This window comes from Pongo abelii, chromosome 19 (assembly GCF_028885655.2).
Source record: "Pongo abelii isolate AG06213 chromosome 19, NHGRI_mPonAbe1-v2.0_pri, whole genome shotgun sequence".
NCBI classification, from domain to species: Eukaryota; Metazoa; Chordata; class Mammalia; order Primates; family Hominidae; genus Pongo; species Pongo abelii.
The window spans coordinates 41,771,713-41,790,722 of NC_072004.2; the positions used below are offsets into that span (position 1 = coordinate 41,771,713).

Below are 19,010 nucleotides of genomic sequence, written 5' to 3' on the forward strand. Positions count from 1 at the left end.
CGGGGGCTGAGGCTGGGCCGGGTACCTGAGTGAATTCCACGTTGGCAGGGTCCCCTCTGATGCTGCCATCTGGCATCTGGTAGCCAGCATAGCGGATGAGCTGAGCATTCCACACCCGGAAGTCGTGCTTGCCATCGCTCCGCTGGGGGAACACGGTGATGGCCGACCTTCCCAGGACAGGAACAGTGCTGTTTACCACCTGGCCCTGGTGGGGGCCCAGCCATCCTGCACTGGCCCAACCTCCCTCTCCACCATACCTGCTCTGCAGCCCCTGATCCCAAGCTGACTGAGCCAGCCTCCTGACATGCCTTCTCCTCCTGCCCTCCCTCAAGACCCAGGGTCCACCCCCTCAAGGGGGCCTTCCCATCCATCAGGCAGGGTTAGCTGATCTGCCAGTCTTTCCCTCACTGCCTATGTCTCCATCCTTGCAGTTGAGTTAGCTGGATGCCTGTCCAGTGCAGGTCGTAGGCTCACACCACCTGGAGCAGCATCTTAGGGTCCTAGTCATCCTTCCTCCTACTCCCCCATACCCCATCTTCCCCCAGCTCCCCCAGCCTAGTCCTGTGTTGGGTTGCATTAGGTAGGCACTGAGTGTTTGCTGAACAAAAAGATGAATGAATAACCAAATGAGCTGTTCAGTCCTATTAGCTTTGACCTCGTTGGTTGGGAGAGGAAGGTAACCTCTTAATATCCCATCCCTTCTAAAAAATGGGAGCCCCCAACCCTGAATAGTGAAGCAGTTACTTCTTAAAGATCCTCCATCCCCTCCAAATGGCTCCACATCAGAAGGAAACCAAGGGCATGGGCTGCCGATGGGAGCTGAGCTCACAGGGGCTGGGCTCACTACTGGAAGTCCCCGAAGAAGCCTGAGTCTTTCTCTTTTTTCTTTCTCCCTGGTTTCTCCTGGAGCTGGAGATGCCTCCCCTAGACCCAAGTGCTGCATCTTTTGGCTAAGATTCTCAGGCAAGGCAAGCCCCTCTGCAGCCCTGGGAAACGTGCACCGACCTGATGTTGCCATTGTTGGTGGAGTAACGCACGTGTCTGCAGATGTGTTCAAACATTTCCCGGGCAGTGGAACAGCTGCGGGCATCAAAGACCTGCAACAGCCCATCCAGACCATGCCCATCAAAGACTGGGTAGACAGAGGCTTTGAGGCTGATCAGAAGTCACTGGGAACCAATAGAGCAGCCGAAACACTCAACACCCAAACACTCAACACCATGCAGAAGAGTGCAGCCTCCCATCCGCACCTGCCACTCTCAACACCATGCAGAAGAGTGCAGCCTCCCATCCGCACCTGCCACTCTCAACACCATGCAGAAGAGTGCAGCCTCCCATCCGCACCTGCCACTCTCAACACCATGCAGAAGAGTGCAGCCTCCCATCCGCACCTGCCACTCTCAACACCATGCAGAAGAGTGCAGCCTCCCATCCGCACCTGCCACTCTCAACACCATGCAGAAGAGTGCAGCCTCCCATCCGCACCTGCCACTCTCAACACCATGCAGAAGAGTGCAGCCTCCCATCCGCACCTGCCACTCTCAACACCATGCAGAAGAGTGCAGCCTCCCATCCGCACCTGCCACTCTCAACACCATGCAGAAGAGTGCAGCCTCCCATCCGCACCTGCCACTCTCAACACCATGCAGAAGAGTGCAGCCTCCCATCCGCACCTGCCACTCTCAACACCATGCAGAAGAGTGCAGCCTCCCATCCGCACCTGCCACTCTCAACACCATGCAGAAGAGTGCAGCCTCCCATCTGCACCTGCCACTCTCAACACCATGCAGAAGAGTGCAGCCTCCCATCTGCACCTGCCACTCTCAACACCATGCAGAAGAGTGCAGCCCCCCATCCGCACCATCGCTCCCATTTCATAGCTGCCCTCCAGGGGAGCACAGGCAACCCCACTCAGAAGACCTCAGCAAAGCCAGAATTCCAAGAAAACCTGACTTGAAAGCACCATGAATCGGGATTCCCACAGCCCCAGGCTAGGTCCTTTCCCACACCAGCACATATTACACAGCCAGAGTTGGTTTCACTGGCAGTTCTAATCGATTTCTCTGTCCAAGTGCTTTTGATACTATCCTGCAACAAATGATTCCCCAACAAAAAGACGGCCTAGGAGGCTAGGCTAAATAGAATGTTCTCTTGGAGCCAAGAATTCAAGCATTCGAGGAAAACAACACATCTTGCAGCACCACGGCCTCAAGAGTAATAAAAACAAGGTCGTGGTTTACTCTAATGATGGCATTTAGTCTCCTGAATTTGACACAATAGAGAATGGGCAGTTAGAAACCCTGGTGCTGAAACAGGACTCAAGGCTTCTAGAGAGGGACCCTAGGTGCCCCATCTCAACATTTGGGAATGTGACAGAGGATCCAGGGCCATGGCTTCAGTCCCGGGAGGCCTGGGCACAGCTCTGTGTGGCTGTTCCAAGCCATCTGCTCCGGGCCTGGCTGCCTCCAGCTCTCTCCCGCTCAAGTCTAAGGAAGTTCACCTGCAGGTTGGACCACTGGATCCTCCCAATGCAGCGTGGGGCATTGCGCCAGGCCTGCTTGGTGGCGAAGATGAGCTCATCTCCCGTCAGTTGGTAGGTTCCTGTTGTTTCTATCTCCTTTGTTACTGCTTCCACTCTGGCCAGATGTTCCTCTATTTTTGCCCTGGGGGACAGGAAGACAGCAGGAAGATCAACAATGAGATGGCCTTACATGGGGATTAATTCAATCCACAGAAGCTGGAACTGAAATAGGACACCAGGAGGGCAAGATGCCTCTCACCAGAGACAGCTCCCTCCAGGGCTGGCTTTGGGGACCTCACACTTAGCCTAGAAGCACTCCATGCTTAATGCTCTGTTGTCCCCATCTTGAAATTCTTAATCATTTTAAAATAAAGAGCCCACATTTTCATTTTTACATTGAGTCCTATAAATATTACCTAGCCAGTCCTGAGCCCATGGGAACACTGCTTATTTTCAGGTGCTTTTTCTTTAATCATATTCATCTCAGTAAGGGGTGCAATCCTTCTCAGACACTTGCAAGCCTGGGAGGAGTGTCCCATCCAGCCATAGCAATGTCCTTTCTCTCCATTAGTTAGGAGAGTGCCCTCCTGCCTTGCCGTGACTGAGAGATGAGCCAGTCCCTCCGTGGCAGCTCCAGTGTACTGGGTACCCACATGAGCTAGGCACTGGCAACTCACAGGCAGGGTCTCACTGAGTCTAGGAGGGAGGTATTTTTGCATCTATTTTATAGCCAAGGCTCTAGGAGGTTAAGTACCAGGCCCAGGAACATAAGTACAGGAAACAGCAAAGTCAGGACCCAGACCCAGGTCGCCCTGATGCCAAGCCCAGGTTCTTAACTGTCAGCGATGTGACCTTCCATCTTCCACCCTAGCGGGGACAGTAAGCCCAAAGATGTTGAGGGCCTGCCCACCCTTCTCAGGAGCCTGGTCAAGCCAGGACTGGGACCTGGCTATCGGAGCTCAGTCTGCAGGGTCCCAGGGCCTGGCCAGAAAAGAGCTGCCCATGTCATAGTCTCTCTAAACCGTGCTGTTCCTCAGCCTCAGAATTGCTCATTCAGTCACTCCATAAGCAATTCTAAACTTGCTTCTCTCCTCCCATCCCAGACTTCAAAAATATCCCAAAGGGAGGGAGGGACTCAGTCAGAAAGGCTTTGAAACACACAGACACACACACACACACACACACACACACACACACACCACCACCAACAACAACCTTGAGAATTCCAATCAGCACCAAAGCCTTTTGAAACAGCATCAAAACTATTTAAAGAATGAACTCCTGATTAAGGAGAGTGGGTAACTCCGAACAAAATGGCCTTTCTGTGGATGAAGAGTGTCTCGACAACTTTTCCTTGATTAGAGAAAAAAAGCACAAAGACAAAACACTTGATGATATTTATCCCCAAGGACACCCCCGCCATAAGAAGCTGCAGGGTGAGGTGGGAACCACCCCACTGCTGGGAGACTTCCCTCCCCAAACAAAACTTCCAGCAATATTCCCCGCTCTGCACCCAAGCATGAAAACAGTAATGATCACCATAACACCCACACCACCAACACACATGGTGGTCAGCACGTGCATATGCAAGAAAGCGTTATTTTTTACATTCACATCCAATTCCTTCAGAGTTTTAGATGTGATAGCCATTTTCATATAGTCATGTTTCTAAGGCATTAGAAATGCTATGATGTCTATGAGCTCTGAAAAAAAGGAGTGGCTTTCATCATCAGTGAACAGATTTAAATGTAACATGCAGCAAGTCACAATCTCTAAATATACTATGATTCTTCAGATACAAAAGGCCACTGAACCTGCTCAGCTGGTCATGTCTTAGACTGCCAGGGTCCTTGTGAGAAGAGGCTGCCAGTCCCCGTCCACACCCCCAGGATCTCTTGGTCAGGGAAGCAGGGGTTCAAGGTATGTACTTGTGACTTGGAAAAATACAATTTTCCTCTGTGAGAAGCAAATGGGTTCCAACACCACCGCATGGCCCTGTAGCCCTGCTGGGCTTCTGCACACCTGCCCAATTGCCTTCCACACAACAGCAAGGCCTCCCAGGTCCAGAACAGAGTTGGGAACCTGCAAGGCCACAGGGCTAGGTACTAGAGCATTGACGGGAAAAGCAAGGGCTCAGGCACCAGCTGCCTGGGTTCAAATCGCCACTCTGGGGCTTTGAAGGGTGTAACTTTGAGCAAGGTACATCTCTTCTGTAGATTTCAGTTGCCTTGCCTGTAAGATGAGGATAATAATAATACCAATCTCATAGTGTTATGGTGCACACGTGCTTTGTGCTAAATAAATAAATAAATAACATAAGTACTGTGGCCCAATGAAACCCATCCAGGAAAATCCCTGGACCCCGAAAGGCTCATTAATTAACAACCGAGCTGAAAGGCCAAGGATCTTGTGAAGTTTGCGGTCACGAAGCAGGCAGCCCCTAACAGGCTGCTCAATTCAGGCTGTGCATTAGAATCACCTGGTGAGCTTTTGAAGCACACACATGTCTGCCTCGTCCCCATCTCCCGAGATTCTGCTGCCCTTGACTCAAGGGACCCTGCCATCAGAATTTTGCAGGCTCTGCAGGTGAGTCTACTGTGCAGCCAGGGTTGAGGACCACCGACCCTGGAAGATGAGGGCCTCTTCTGAAGACTCACGTTCCCTCCCAGCTCAGACATTCTAGGGTTGTAGAAAACTGGAGGTGGGCCAGGTGCAGCGGCACACACCTGTAATCCCAGCACTTTGGGAGGCCGAGGCAGGAGGACCACTTGAGTTCAGGAGTTCAAGACCAGCCTGGGCAACATAGTGAGACCCTGTCTCTATTAAAAATTTAAAAAATTAGCTAGGCATAGTGGTGCACACCTGTGGTCCCAGCTCGTCAGGAAGCTGTGGTGGGAGGATTACTTGATCCAGGAGATCGAGGCTGCAGTGAGCAGAGATTGTGCCACTGCGTTCCAGGCTGGGAGACAGAGCAAGAACCAGTCTCAAAAAAAAAAAAAAAAAAAAAAAAAAAGACGAAGAAAAGAAAAGTGGAGGTGGTACCACCAGAAGCCACTCTTCCCGCCAGGGAGTCCCAGGTACACGTCTGTGGCTCACTTCGTGTGGCGCAGTGCTATGTGAGGCTCTCCCCTAATAGCCACACTCCCCTCCTAGCCTAGAAAGCAATCCATTTCTGGGCCGGGCTCAGTGGCTCACGTGTGTAATCACAGCACTTTGGGAGGCTGAGGTGGGTGGATCATGAGGTCAGGAGATTGAGATCAGCCTGGCCAACATGATGAAACCCCGTCTCAACTAAAAATACAAAAAAAAAAAAAAAATTAGCCAGGTGTAGTGGTGCACGCCTATAGTCCCAGCTACTCAGCAGGCTGAGGCAGGAGAATTGCTCAAACCCGGGAAGTGGAGATTGAAGTGAGCCAAGATCGTGCCACTGCACTCCAGCCTGGGCAACAAGAGCAAAACTCCATCTCAAAAAACAAAAATAAAAACAAACAAACAAAAAGAAAACAATCCATTTCTTTCAGACATTCTTTCTTACAATCTCTTCACGCATTTTTGTTTTAAAAGTTTTAAAGGGGCCTAAATTACATAGCCACATATTTTATTTGGACAATGCAGTGTTCTAAAAACATAATAATGTCCAATACTTATGTCGTGCTTACTGTGGGCCAGGCATTCTTCCTAGCTCTTTATATTTTTTAACTCCTTTCATCTTTATAAACTCCCACAAACTACCCTCCTCCTGCAAGGTGGGTACTATTATTATCACCATTTTCGGTAAGAAAATAAGGCATAGAGAGACAAAGTAACTTGCCCAGGCTTACTCAGCTCATAGGGCCACAGCTAGGATTTGAACCTGGGAAGGCCACAATGCTATACAACCTCTCTTTGGATGATTAAAATTGTATACGTTGGCAATAAAATTGGCAAATGACAATTAAAAATCTTTGTATTCCAGTGTCTGACACAAGGCTGGGTCATACTCAGTGCCTGATGTGTGCTGTCAACCAAATGACCAATTGGCCATAGAAATGAAGGATGTCTAGCATGGTCCTCAGGGAAGCCTCACTGGGTAGAAAAAAGAAGAGAACTCCAGAAATGTAGAACCCCACCAGGGTCAGGGCAAAGAGCAATGGCCTGCCCTCTCCTAGTCAGGTGGCCTGGCTTCCAGCTGGAAGGAGGTGACTTCAAGTATGTCACCAGCTTCCATGTTCACACCTGTAGGAGTAGGGGCCTGACTAGGTGGTCTCAGAGATCCTTTCTGTCTCAAACATTTCATAATTAAAGGGTCCATATTAATTCATAATCAAGGCCTCTGGATGCCAGGACACTGTTCTGAACTTACTGAATCCTCACAAAAATCTCACGAGCCACCTTCTATCATTATCCCCATTTTATATTAGGTTGGTGCAAAAGTAGTTGCAGTTTTTGCCATTAATATGATGAAGATGTTGAGACACAATGCGGGAGCCAGGGCTCAAATTCAGTCACTTTTAACTGGTATCGCTATGTACAACGTTATCCCACAATTATGAGAACCTGCTCCAGGGTCTTCTCCCCTAGAAAACCGTGATTTTCGCTCTGCAAAATCATAGTGATTTAACACCACAAATCTGGAAAGGAAAGGGATCTAGCTAGGATCAGAGGGTGATGGGTAGAGACAGGAGAGCAGGAGGAAGAGCAGGAGGCAGCGACCCTGCAGGAGGCAGCGACCCTGCAGGAGGCAAGCCTTACTCTTTGAAGGAGCCGTAATATTGGTTGACAAATTCGATAGCTTGAGGTAGAAGCTCATCTGGAGGGGTAGGCTTGTCCCTGGGTCCTCTGGTCAAACTTTTGGGAGTCATAATGGACCCCAGGCAAGATTTGGACCTGCAAGTTAAAATCTGGAAAGAGAGAGGCAGGTGGTGAGGGTGGGCCATTCGGCCTCTTGCCATCCTCCTCTGGGGCCAGCTCTCCTGGCTACCTGGCTCCTCTCTGGCTGCTCCGGCTCCCTGCACCTCCTCTCCACCCCTGTGGCACCTCCTCCTTGGGGTCCACCTGGCTTTCTCCCACCTAGATCTCCTCTCTTCCACTGGCTGAACCCCAGTGGGTGTGAGTCAGGTTTGTCCCCCTACTCCAGACTCAGTCTCTGGCCCTGCTCCCCAGCCAGCTCCAGATCCAGAGCAAAGTCAATCCAATAAGGCTCCTATGGGAACATGATATTGGTATTTGGCCAAAACAAACTGAAATGAGACATAGGAAGGCACACACGTGCACGCACGTGCGCGCGCACACACACACACACACACGAATGAAGTACACCCGAATGTTAACTGTGGTGGTTTGGGGGCATGTGGGAAATAATTTTGCTTTCATGGTCTTGAAATTGTCCATTCTTTCCCACTTTACAACAATAGAATGTATCCTGAAGTTAGAATTAAAAACTTAGATGACAGAAAGAAGCCTGAAAAGACATTTAGTCCAACCACTCACAGGATACTTGAACCCCTCTGCAACCTATCAAATTGCATTTAAATCCTTCCAGTGACAGGGAGCTCACTACCTCCTGATGTAATACAGTCCAGCTCTGAGCAGTTCTGTTAGAAAATTCTCCCTGACATCATCCTGAAATCTCTCTAAGAAAGATGAATTTGTTTCTGCAATCATTTATTTGACCTTCTGGATTATCCATTATTTACTGGGGTGGTTAACAGGGAGTTGGCATCATTTACTTCCTACTGTAATCGGTGAGGAATGTCTCTGTTCCCAGACCCCTTTGCCCAATTAGATGATTGTTTGGTTTGCCCAGGGGGACAATTGTTTGATCCACAAAGCCCTGGCAGCTTCACCAGCTTGGGACAAAGGTGGTTCTCCCTGAAGCCCCAGACTTACCCCTTTGGCCTTATGGTGAAGTGTGTCTTGGAAAGTCATCCCGCTGCCCCAGTTTTTGATCCTCACATGCCGTGGGGAGGACAATGCGGTTGCATCCAGCTTGACCAGAGATTCTGGAGACTTCTGCAAGGGGAAAAAAACAGGGTTTTCTCTCAGGTCTCTCCTAGACCCCAGGCCCTGCCTTGTCTTAGAGTGGGGAAGGATCTATGGGTGGCCACACAGGGCAGGGTGTCCCTCCACGTCCCTCGTCTGTTTCCACCTCCCGGGCCACCTGGGCCAGTGCCTGCTAAGAGCTCCAGGTGCCTGGGCCACTGGCCAGGGTCCTCTCCTCACCCACGATCTTGCCAAATGCTTCCTCAGAGGAACTGCAGTAGGAGGGACTAAGGACTAAGTTGGAGGTGAGGAGGATGACTGTCAGAGCCAATACTACTGAGAACAGAAAGGCACCACTGCATTCCTTCTCTGGGAGCATGTAAGGACATACAAGCCACCCTCTCTCCCACTCCTACCCATTTCTCTGCCCACCTCTCTAGAATGGTATGGAACCCAGGAGATAGAAGCCAGCTGTCAGTGCACCTTGGGGGCCACCACTCCCAACCACTGGGGGTTGTCCCACTCTCCCAAAGCCCTAAGCCCTTCCTCATTCCCACCTGTTCCCCCCAACACCCCAGGTCTGGGACTCTCCACTCTCCATCCAAACCCTGGCTTCCTGCCCTCTCCAGCCCAGCCTCTAACAGGCTGCTATGTATGCATCTGCCTGGACCAGGGAGGAAGGGGCTTCCCACACCCATGTGACTCACTGACCTTTCCCGTCTCCACGAGGGGCTGCGGGGACTCATTCTGCTGCTTGCTGAGGCTGTGATACTGGAGGTCATCCTGTGTCACTGGACTGTGAAAGAAAACAGCTAGCATGAGATGGGGTATCCGAGGATGGAGGGGCATCTTGGAGTTCCCTCTGCCAGTAACCTCATTTGACAAATAGGGAAACTGAGTCCAGAGGGTGGGAGTGAATTGTTCATGGTTGGCCTGACCAACTGCCCCCCTATCCCTACCTTCCCTCTTCCTCTTATCTTCTTCCTCCAGCAGAGCCAAAAGGGTATGAGCAGAGCTGAGCCAAAGCTACTGGCCCAAACAGCAGCCCATAGAGGATTTGGAAAATGCTCCTTCCCCCTCTGGAAAAGCCAAGTACAAACGTGGTACAGGGGCTGGGTGGGCAGAGAATGGCTCCAACAACTCTGCCTCCCAGACTAGCAGCACTGCCCAGCAGCCACTTGGATTGGTTGATTGATTGATTGATTGATTGATTGATATTTCTTGAAACAGAGCCTTGCACTGTCATCCAGGCTGGAGTGCAGTGGCATGATCTCAGCTCTCTGCAACCTCCACCTCTCAGGTTCAAATGAACCTCCCACCTCAGCCTCTTGGGTAGCTGGGACTACAGGCGCACACCACCACGCCCGGCTAATTTCTGTATTTTTGGTAGAGATGGGGTTTCACCATGTTGCCCAGGCTGGCCTCAAACTCCTGGCCTCAAGGGATCCTCCCGCCTTAGCCTCCCAAAGTGCTGGGATTACAGGCAGGAGCCACCGCGCCCAGGCCCAGCCACTTGTTTTTCATGACTTAAGCTTTTTTTACTTAAAACACTTGATTTATCTTGGTTTATTTACTTATTCTACATTTCTATTACAGAAAATGTTAAGTGTACAAAAGTAGAGAGAATAATAACCTCCCATGGGCCCTTCACCCAGATTCAACCCAATTCAACAGTGATCAATCCACAGCCGATCTTGTTTCAACTATACCTTCCCTGCCCCCATTATTATTTTAAAGCAAATCTAAGATGTCAAGTTACCTTCACCAAGGTAAAAACAAGCATTGTAAAAATTAGCATTAAATTACAGATTACTTACAAATTAAATTAAACATTACTTAAAGTAATTTTTTAAATTAAAGATTACCTAAAAATTCAGTATTCTGAAACTGGTCAGAAACCATTTGTTCTGGTTTGGGATTTCAGGTTCCTTCAGGCAAACTGAATAGTCACCACTCACACATGCCTCCCCTAGGGAGAATCATCCCACCAGGGCACCTTGGTTTGAAAGCATATTGTGTACCATGTTCTCGGCAGTATTTTCCAGGGTGTGCATGCTTGTGCATCAGAGGGAGAGGTGGTTAGAGACTATTATGAGGGTCTCACATTTTCTACTTGATATGTATCTATGATGGTGAAATGGGATAAATGATCATGTATTGCTTTTATTATAGGAAAAAAAGACTATATGTTACCATTATATAATTAATTATATACATTACATAGTAACAGTAAGTGATTTTTAACTACAAAGTGATACTGTCTTAAAAGAGGATGTAAGTATGTATCAGAAAGCAACTTATATCTGAATCAAGGCATTCCACAACCCTGTAAAGGACCTTCCATGTGACCAACCATTGCCACCTGGCAAAGATGCTTTGTTTAGCCAAACTTTACTCAGACTTCTGAATCTTCTGCTGGGCCCATCCAAGCATTTCCTTGTAAAAATGCAGTTTTAGCAAAAGAATCCCTGCTTAGTCAGTTTAACAAGAACCCTCCATCCTTGATAGCTTGTCGCCCTCCCCATCTGATCAGGGTCCTCATCCTCCATCCTCCCCCAGGCGATGTCTGATCACCTTAGCCTGTCCTAAGCAAGAATCCTGTTAGGTTGGGTGAGGCAGAATTCCCCCTATGCCTGAAGTTTTTCTTGTTAATTTTCCATCCACAGACCCCACCCTGATCCTTGGCTATAAATTCCCACTTGCTCCTGCTGTATTTGGATTTGGGCCCAATCTCTCTCCTCCACTGCCAGATCCCACTGCAGTAGGTCCCTGTACCTATTGAGATGGTCCTAAATAAAGTCTTCCATACTGTTGTTTAACAAATATCATTGAATACTTTTTTCTTTAACACACCCCTCTGGTCTAGACTGGTGTGGCCTGCCAGAAAAAAAAAAAAAAAATATATATATATATATATATATATATATATGGTAATCTGGATATTCAGATATTCTGGATATGCAGAACAGGTAAGCCATGGCTGAGCAGTCATCATGGGGCTGCTTCAATAGGAAGATGTATGGGGGATGGGGTCCCCAAGGAGACAACTGCCCCCCTTGCTCTTTTGCCATTCCCCCTCACCCCAGCACCCGCCCTGCACCCATTCTTGCTTTCTCTCACTTACTTCTGGAAGTAGAGTTGGACAATTTCAGAAGCTTCAGACCAGAAACATCTACAGTACTGTTTAGATTGAGAAGCAATGTCTTTGTACATTTAACATAATCATTTTACCCCATATATTAAAAAGTATCATTTTTAAAAGTTGCCTAAAAATCCACTCTACAGATGGACCACGATTAGCCTGGTCCCATCGTCTATGGCTGGATGTTAGACTGTGTCTAGTTTTGCCCTCATATAAATAATGCCTTAAACTGTGTACATGGTCTGATGCTGGCTGTGTGTGTGTGTGTGCGTACAAGCACAGAAAAACACCTCGAGGGAATGTTAGTAAATGTTAACAGTGACTAGCATTAAGTGATAAGATCACAGGCAATTTAACTTTTCTTATACTTTTCCACATCTTCCAACTTTTTACAGTGACAATGAATTCCTTTCATAATTGGACAATTCTTTAAATTTGAAAAATGAATAAACAAAGCTTTGCCCAGTCCCGTCCCACACCATTTCTTCTGGCTGGCTGCTGGGAGACAGGATGACAGGGTGACCAGACTCCAGGTGAGCACCTTCAGAATCTGGACACTTCTTTCCAAATTATCACATTGTTGATACCGACCCCGCAGACACTCATGCAATTTGACTAAACCCACAGCTGTGCGGGGTCCTGAGGACCCTCAAGGACCTGCATTCAAAGAGAGTGCTGGCAGCTGGGCGCGGTGGCTGACGCCTGTCATCTCAGCACTTTGGAAGGCCGAGGTGGGCGGATCACTTGAGCCCAGGAGTTCAAGACCAGCCTGGGCAACGTGGTGAAACCCTACCTCTACAAAAAAAAAAAAAAAAAAAGGTGCCAGCTATGTGGTGATGCGCGCCTGTAGTCCCAGCTACTCAGGAGGCTAAGGTGGGAGGATCACCTGAGCCCGGGAGGTGGAGGCTATGGTGAACCGAGATGGCGCCACTGTCGCCTGGGTGACAGAGTGAGACCCTATCAAAAAAAGGGGTCGGGGCGTGGGGAGTGCTGGGAGTGTGGTGGCTTGCTTAGATCCAGAACTTTCTACAAGCCCTTGACCAGCCAAGCCGGTCACAGCTGCAGACTGTGGCTTGCCTGGGCTGACCTGGGGGCCAGATTCCCCTGCGGTTCCGACGCCTCCCTGCCTGTTTACCTCGCTTTACACCAAGGGTGGTGGTGGGGACAGATGGGGAGGGTGGGGGGGATGGCGCCCTAGGAAATGGATCTCATTTGTGAAACAAGAACCTCCTTGCTCTCTTAACCATATTTGATCCAAAGAGTGTAGCAACTTTCAACTCCAGTGCTGAAAAATTTCAAAAGCTCCCAAGTGCTGAAACATGCGCAGCGCAACTCAACCGCATAGACGCCTCTCATAGTGCATGGGGGGTTTCTCTGGGCCGTCTGGGCTCCTGAATTGCGACCTCTTAAGCGTTCTAAAAGAGGAAAACGCTTTTAGTAAACCCTCAGGAGTCCCACACTCAGGAGTCCCACAGGGCGCACATCCCCGCCCTCCGATTTCTCCCAGAGAGGGATGGGGCCCCGCCCGGGCTCGGAGCCCACCGCTTCCCTCCCAGGACGGACTTCGGCCCGCCGGGTACCTGGCTCTGCGCGGGCAGCAGTCAGGCTTCGGCCGAAGGATCCTGCAGAGCAGCCGGCACAGCCGGGGCCCGGCGGCCTCGCACGCCGCGCCCAGCCCCTCGCGCATGGCCCGGCTCCTTAGATGCAGCTCCGCTGGCTCCCCGCGCCTCCCAGCGCCCGCGCTTTATCGCTCGGAGCCCGCAGCCCCCGCCCCGGGGGCGGGGCGAGCCGAGCAGCGGCCGGGGCTCTTCACCCACGCGATGTCCCGGGCCAAGCCGCCCCTCCTTCCCTGCCTTCCCCGGCGATCCCGGGACCCAAGCACCCAGGGGCCCGCAGCCGGCGTCCGCCGCGGAGTTTGGATGGCACTGGACTGTGTCTGGGCTAAGAGGCCCGGGTGGTGTTGGGCCTCGTGTTTGTTTATTCCCCATAAAATCGCAATAAAGCTTATGATAATTACCACCATTGCGCGGTGCTTTCTAGTTTACAGAGCAAATTTCCTTTCTGTCATTTCGTCCAGTCCCGTTAAGAAGACAGCTCTACGCTGTCATCTCCACTTTATTGAGGCATTAGCTGGGGCCAGAGACATTAAGGATCTTGTCCAGGGCCACACAGTAGCCCCAGGGCCACAGCCCAGCCAAAGCTCACACCACCTCACAAGGCTGTCCCGGGAAGTGTTATATCACTTGTTACATACAGCAGGTTGTGTGCGATTCCAGAAAAGAAAGCAAAGAAAGCACTGGGTTGGGGGTGACTTCTAGTAGGAATATTGCAGAAGGGATCGTAAGTCCCCTCCGGTGCCTTGCAGGCCCCTTGTCCTTGCTACCTGGACTGCGCAGAGCCTCCTGACTTTTCTCCACCTGTAAGGTGTTCCTTATCTCAAGCAAGATAACAGGTAGGGTCCAGACCCAGATGGGGCAGCAGCCCTGGACCTCAACATGCAGGGGGCCCTTCTGGCAGTATGCAAGCACATTAAATCCCGAACCCTAGTTAAAGCAGAATGAAAGAGGGCACATATTTATTTCTAGCCAACTGCAGCCCAACAAGCAACATGTAGCTCGACTTGGTTCTGAATTCCGTGTGTCTTCACCTAGATGCTCCCACATTTGCCTTTGTCCCTAAAATACACACATGCACACACACACACACACACACACACACCATGCTCACCTCCTAATTGTTTACAAAGGTATAGAATCACCAGTCACTTAGAATAGGCTCTTGGTTTCATGACACCTGAACAGATTAGAAAATTACTTTTTAAAATCAAAATATATTCGTTGGCTGTCATTGCTTTCAGGATGAAATCCCCTTTGCACGGCTGCTTCCTCTTCCAGTAACATCACCTCTCCCTCAACTGAGTGGATGTTGCACTCTGGGTGGACCCACCTCCTCCCCCCAACTCCTCCCCACACTACAGCCTGCCCAGGCACCTCTGCAGTCTCTCCAGAAGAGGCCTCTATCATGGTCCCAGTACACCCACAACTACGACCTCCTGTATACTCTCTATCCTACCTACTCCTGACACAATTTCTCCAGCTCGCATTCTTCATGTACATCTCCCAAACCAGCGAGGAAGACATCCGTTTCCCCATTTCCTTCCTGACAGCAGGAACTGGGTCGTTTTTCTCTGTCTCTTGAACAGTGCAGCACACAGTAGGCCCTCCGGGAGAGCACAGATAGTGTAGATGTTATGAGTTTGGACTTGATTCAAACCTTGGCTCCACCATTTTCCAGGAATTGACCTCCAGTAAGTCACTCAATCTTGTAAAACAAGGATAATAGTTCCTGCCTCATTATTGACACAGTAATAAGGACCTTATAAATATTATCTATTGTTTTAAGCAGTGGTTTATGTAAGTAATAAGTGGCTCAAACAGTTCACTGATGAGCAGAAGGGTTTCATTGATATCTTAACTCTAAGCACAGAGCCAGGGGAGTGGGCATCCGCATGTACTCGTCAATGGAATGTGACATGCCCAGGACACAAAGGTGGCAGCCCCATGCAGGGGTCCCTCCGGACTGCCTGGATCTGAATCCTGGCTCTGTCATTTGCTAATTATGAGATCTTGAAAATTACTTCAACTTTCTGGGCTTCAGGGTCCTCATCTTTAAAATGGGATAACTAAAATTCCTTCCTTGTGGATCGTTGGGAGAGTTGAATGAATTGATGTGTGATTTTTTTTTCTTCAACCCCTCTTCTATCTGATTGGATCCTTTCCACCAGCCCACCCCAGCATGAAGAGGAGGGGGAAAAAGATGGTCAAGTTAGCTGGTTTGTCACAGGTCCACTGCAGCTCAGGGCCCTCCCTGGAGTCTGAATTCATATTTCCTGAATGGTCTAAAGACACAAGTCAGCCCCCAAAGACATAGGGATAACTGGCAGTGCTATTAGAGGGTGTGGGGATGAGGGTTAAAGGCTGCAGCCAACACCGTAAGGGTTTTGGGAGATTCAGGGTGATCTGGAAAGATAGCGGATAGATCACTAGGGCCCAGAGTTCGAGGGCAGCCTGGACAACATAGCAAGATTCTCAGCTTTAAAAGAGAGAGAGAGAGAGAGAAAGAGAGAAAAGAAAAGAAAAAAGAAGCCTAGGTGTGGTGGCTCACACCTGTAATAGCACTTTGGGAGGCCAAGGCAGGAGAATCGCTTGAGGTCAGGAGTTCGAGACCAGCCTGGCCAATATGGTGAAACCCCGTCTCTACTAAAAATACAAAAATTAACCAGGTGTGGTGGCACATGCCTGTAGTCCCAGCTACTTTGGAGGCTGAGGTGGGAGAATGGCTTGAACCTGGCAGGTGGAGGTTGCAGTGCAGTGAGCTAAGATGGAGCCACTACACTGAGGTCTGGGCAACAGAGTGAAACCCTAAAAATAATAACAATAAATTAAAAAATAAAAATAGAAAAGAAAAAAATAGGGGATGAGTTAGGTCTGGATGAGCTGAGGGAGGAATGTGCTGTGCACAGGCACTGGGGAGCTGAGGAAGGCTGGGATGGGCAGGTGGGATGGGCTCTCCATTTGGGTAGGGTGCTCGCTCAGAATTCTGTGGAAGCTTTAATGTGGTGACAGGCAATGGGGAGCCACTGCAGCCTCTAGAATAGGGGCGTGACTTGCTAGAAGTCCAGTTGGCAAGAGAGAGCTCAGAGCCAGTGTGGGGAGCTGGAGTCAGGGAGGTCAGCTGGCAGCAGCTGCAATGATGAGATGAAGAGAAGGAAGGGGTGAAGCTGCTGCCCCTCTACAGCCCTTAGAATCTGGACATCTAGAGGCCATCAACCCTGTGTTCTCACCTCTTGGTCTCTTAGCCACCTCAGTTGCCATAGCCCGGACTGCCTGGTTTCAAAGTCCTCTCCTCCAACTCACCTACCACACCACAGCTAGACTGTCCTGCTCAAGAACCTACAATGGCTTCCCTACTGCCAGGGAGAGCGAGTCCAAATCCCTATCCTGCGTTCAAGCCCTTGTGTTCTGGCCTGGCTTTGCCTATCCCAGCCCCCAGCACACTCCTGGCCAAGCACAGTCAGGCTCATTCCTGCCTCTGAACCTCTGCTCACCTCTCCCCTCTTCCTGAATGTCCTTGCTACTCCTCTGCACCTGTCTACATTCTACCCATATTTCAAAGGCCACAGAGTCCACCTGACTTCTGGGAAGCCCCTAGAGAGAACTCTGTTCAATTTTGCTCCATCACCTTCTAACTGCCAACACCACCACTACTGATGGCAATGCCAACAGTGCCATTTGCTGAGCACTTACTCCAAGCCAGGCCCTGTGCTAAGTTGCTCACATGGGAAAGCTCATTTACTCCTTACTCCAACTCCAGGAAATCACCATTGTTACCCTCTTCTTATAGAGGAGGAAATTGAGACTCAGAGGCTAGGGGACTTGCCAAAGTTTACAGGGCTACTGAGTGGCAAAGCCACTTGCTCATCCCCAAGCCCATCCTCTTAGCCACTGGCATTTTTTGCCGCCTCTGACAGATACACTCAGGGCCGTCATGCTGCACACATCCAGGGGGCACCCTACGCTTTGTAGTCCATGGGAAAGGCTCCTCTGGGGCGGTGGGATTGTGTGGCTGTGTGGTGGTCCTGTGTAGATGGGGGCTTTGGTTTCAGTTGCACTATTGCGTTATTGCAGATTGCCTTGTCTTTCCACCTGAGCGAGCCTCAAGCCTGTCCCTTGACTTGTTCATTGACTGACTCATTCTCTTGGTTCTGCCCTGGGAGGAAGGATGGGCCCAGGGAGGAGGGACATGAAGAATCCAAATCTGGGCTCAAGTTCCAACTCTGTAAACTCTGTAATTACCAGTCATTCAGGCTGGGGGAAGTCATAATCCTCTTAGAGCTTCTATTTCCTTATCTGTGAAATGAGTCAATTATATGAACTTCAAAGAGCTGCCACAGAGATCAATTGAGATGCAAAGTCTGTCAAGTGGCCTGTGTAGCTCCGGCAAGGGCAGGTACTCAGTAGATGGTGATGAACCCTGATGTGGACTGAGTGTCTGTTCTGTGTGGGCACAGTGCTGAGTGCTGTAGATCTCATTTCATCCCCAGCACACTATGAAGAGGGCCCCCTTGGGTTCCTCATACCGCAGGTGAGCACTAAGGTTCAGAGAGGTTAACTTACCCTGAGTCACACAGCCGGCTAGAGGCAGCACCTGGCAACTAGTGCGGCCAGCACAGGGCTTGGAACTAGTTTGTCTAACATCCTGATGCCCTTCACCAGGATGATATTCAAAGCATCTAGTGAGCGGTGAATTGGAATGGACGCAGGCCAGGATGCTGACCCTCCACCCCCACCCCTCCGCCATGGTGCCCACCACTAGGCTCTACTGCCACCCATTCTCAGGCCAAGCTCCTTCCCATATTCTTCCCCAAAGATTCCAAGCTTCTTCGGGGCCAGCCCCGTGCCATGTCCCTTCCTTCTTCACATACTGTCAGGCACAGCGAGGTGCCCAATAATCAGCGGCAACAGGGACTTTCAAGAAGCAATGAGGAGATCAGACCTCAGGTGAGAGAGGAGGAGCAGAGAGAGGAATTCTGAGTCATCAGTGCCGACAAGGCGTGGGTGCCCAAGGAGACAAGCAGGAGGTTCCCCCAGGGAAAACTCACCTGGAGGTGGCACAGGGGGCTTTCTCCACGTTGTTGTTGATGTCTTTTTCCCCATTCATTGCATACTGGTGGAATTTGGTCTTGAACAGAAATTTCCAAGGACAGGCCATCTCTATGGCTTTGCAAAGCAGGTCACTTATGTCACTTATCTGGATTTGAGCTCAGATGTTCTTCACTGTGGGGCTGAAGAAGGGAAGCAGAGGTGAGGGAAGGTTGAAGAAGAGTTTACAGAACAGGGCTTCTCAGTGGGGTTGGCTCACTGGGGAATCGATTCGTACGCCAGCGTGAGCCCCTTCATCAATGCTTTGCAACCTCTGTCTCTATTTCGGGGTTGGAATGGGGAGCCTTCGGACACAGACTTCAATTCTGTAAAGCCACCTAATAATCTTAAGGAAAAACAATGAACCGCCCCATCCCCATCACCACTTAACAAGGACAAACTATATGCACCATGAGCCTCCTTAGCGGGACCTGCTGGCCCACCGGACCCAGCCGGGCTTCATCACTGGCCACAGGCAGGGTAAGGAAGAGCCGGGAGGTCGCTGAAACAGGGGTGCCTTTGCCTGACCCTGAAAGACACTTCTCAGCAGCTCTCATTATCAACTGTAGTTTTAGGTCTGTTACTGGGGAAAGCACTCAAGCTGAAGCTGCCTTTCTTTTAAAGATTTTGCAGTTGTTGTTCTAACTCAGCATTATTACTTGCTCCTCTTTTATTATGTGGGGAG

At 50.1% G+C, this 19,010-nt stretch overlaps 1 protein-coding gene across 1 annotated transcript in view; it reads right to left on the reverse strand.

Moving 5' to 3' along the window:
- Window positions 1–18,460, reverse strand: part of NOS2 (nitric oxide synthase 2) — a 42,584-nt gene extending 24,124 nt beyond the window's left edge. The window contains exons 1-7 of the mRNA XM_054535604.2: window positions 18,286–18,460; window positions 9,194–9,278; window positions 8,390–8,512; window positions 7,253–7,401; window positions 2,501–2,663; window positions 1,006–1,097; window positions 26–167 (exon numbers count right to left, since the gene is read on the reverse strand). Of these exons, the coding sequence (XP_054391579.2) occupies window positions 26–167; window positions 1,006–1,097; window positions 2,501–2,663; window positions 7,253–7,401; window positions 8,390–8,512; window positions 9,194–9,278; window positions 18,286–18,395 (864 nt within the window). The 5' untranslated portion in view covers window positions 18,396–18,460. The remainder of the gene's footprint in view (window positions 1–25; window positions 168–1,005; window positions 1,098–2,500; window positions 2,664–7,252; window positions 7,402–8,389; window positions 8,513–9,193; window positions 9,279–18,285) is intronic.
- Between the last annotated feature and the right edge of the window lie 550 nt (window positions 18,461–19,010).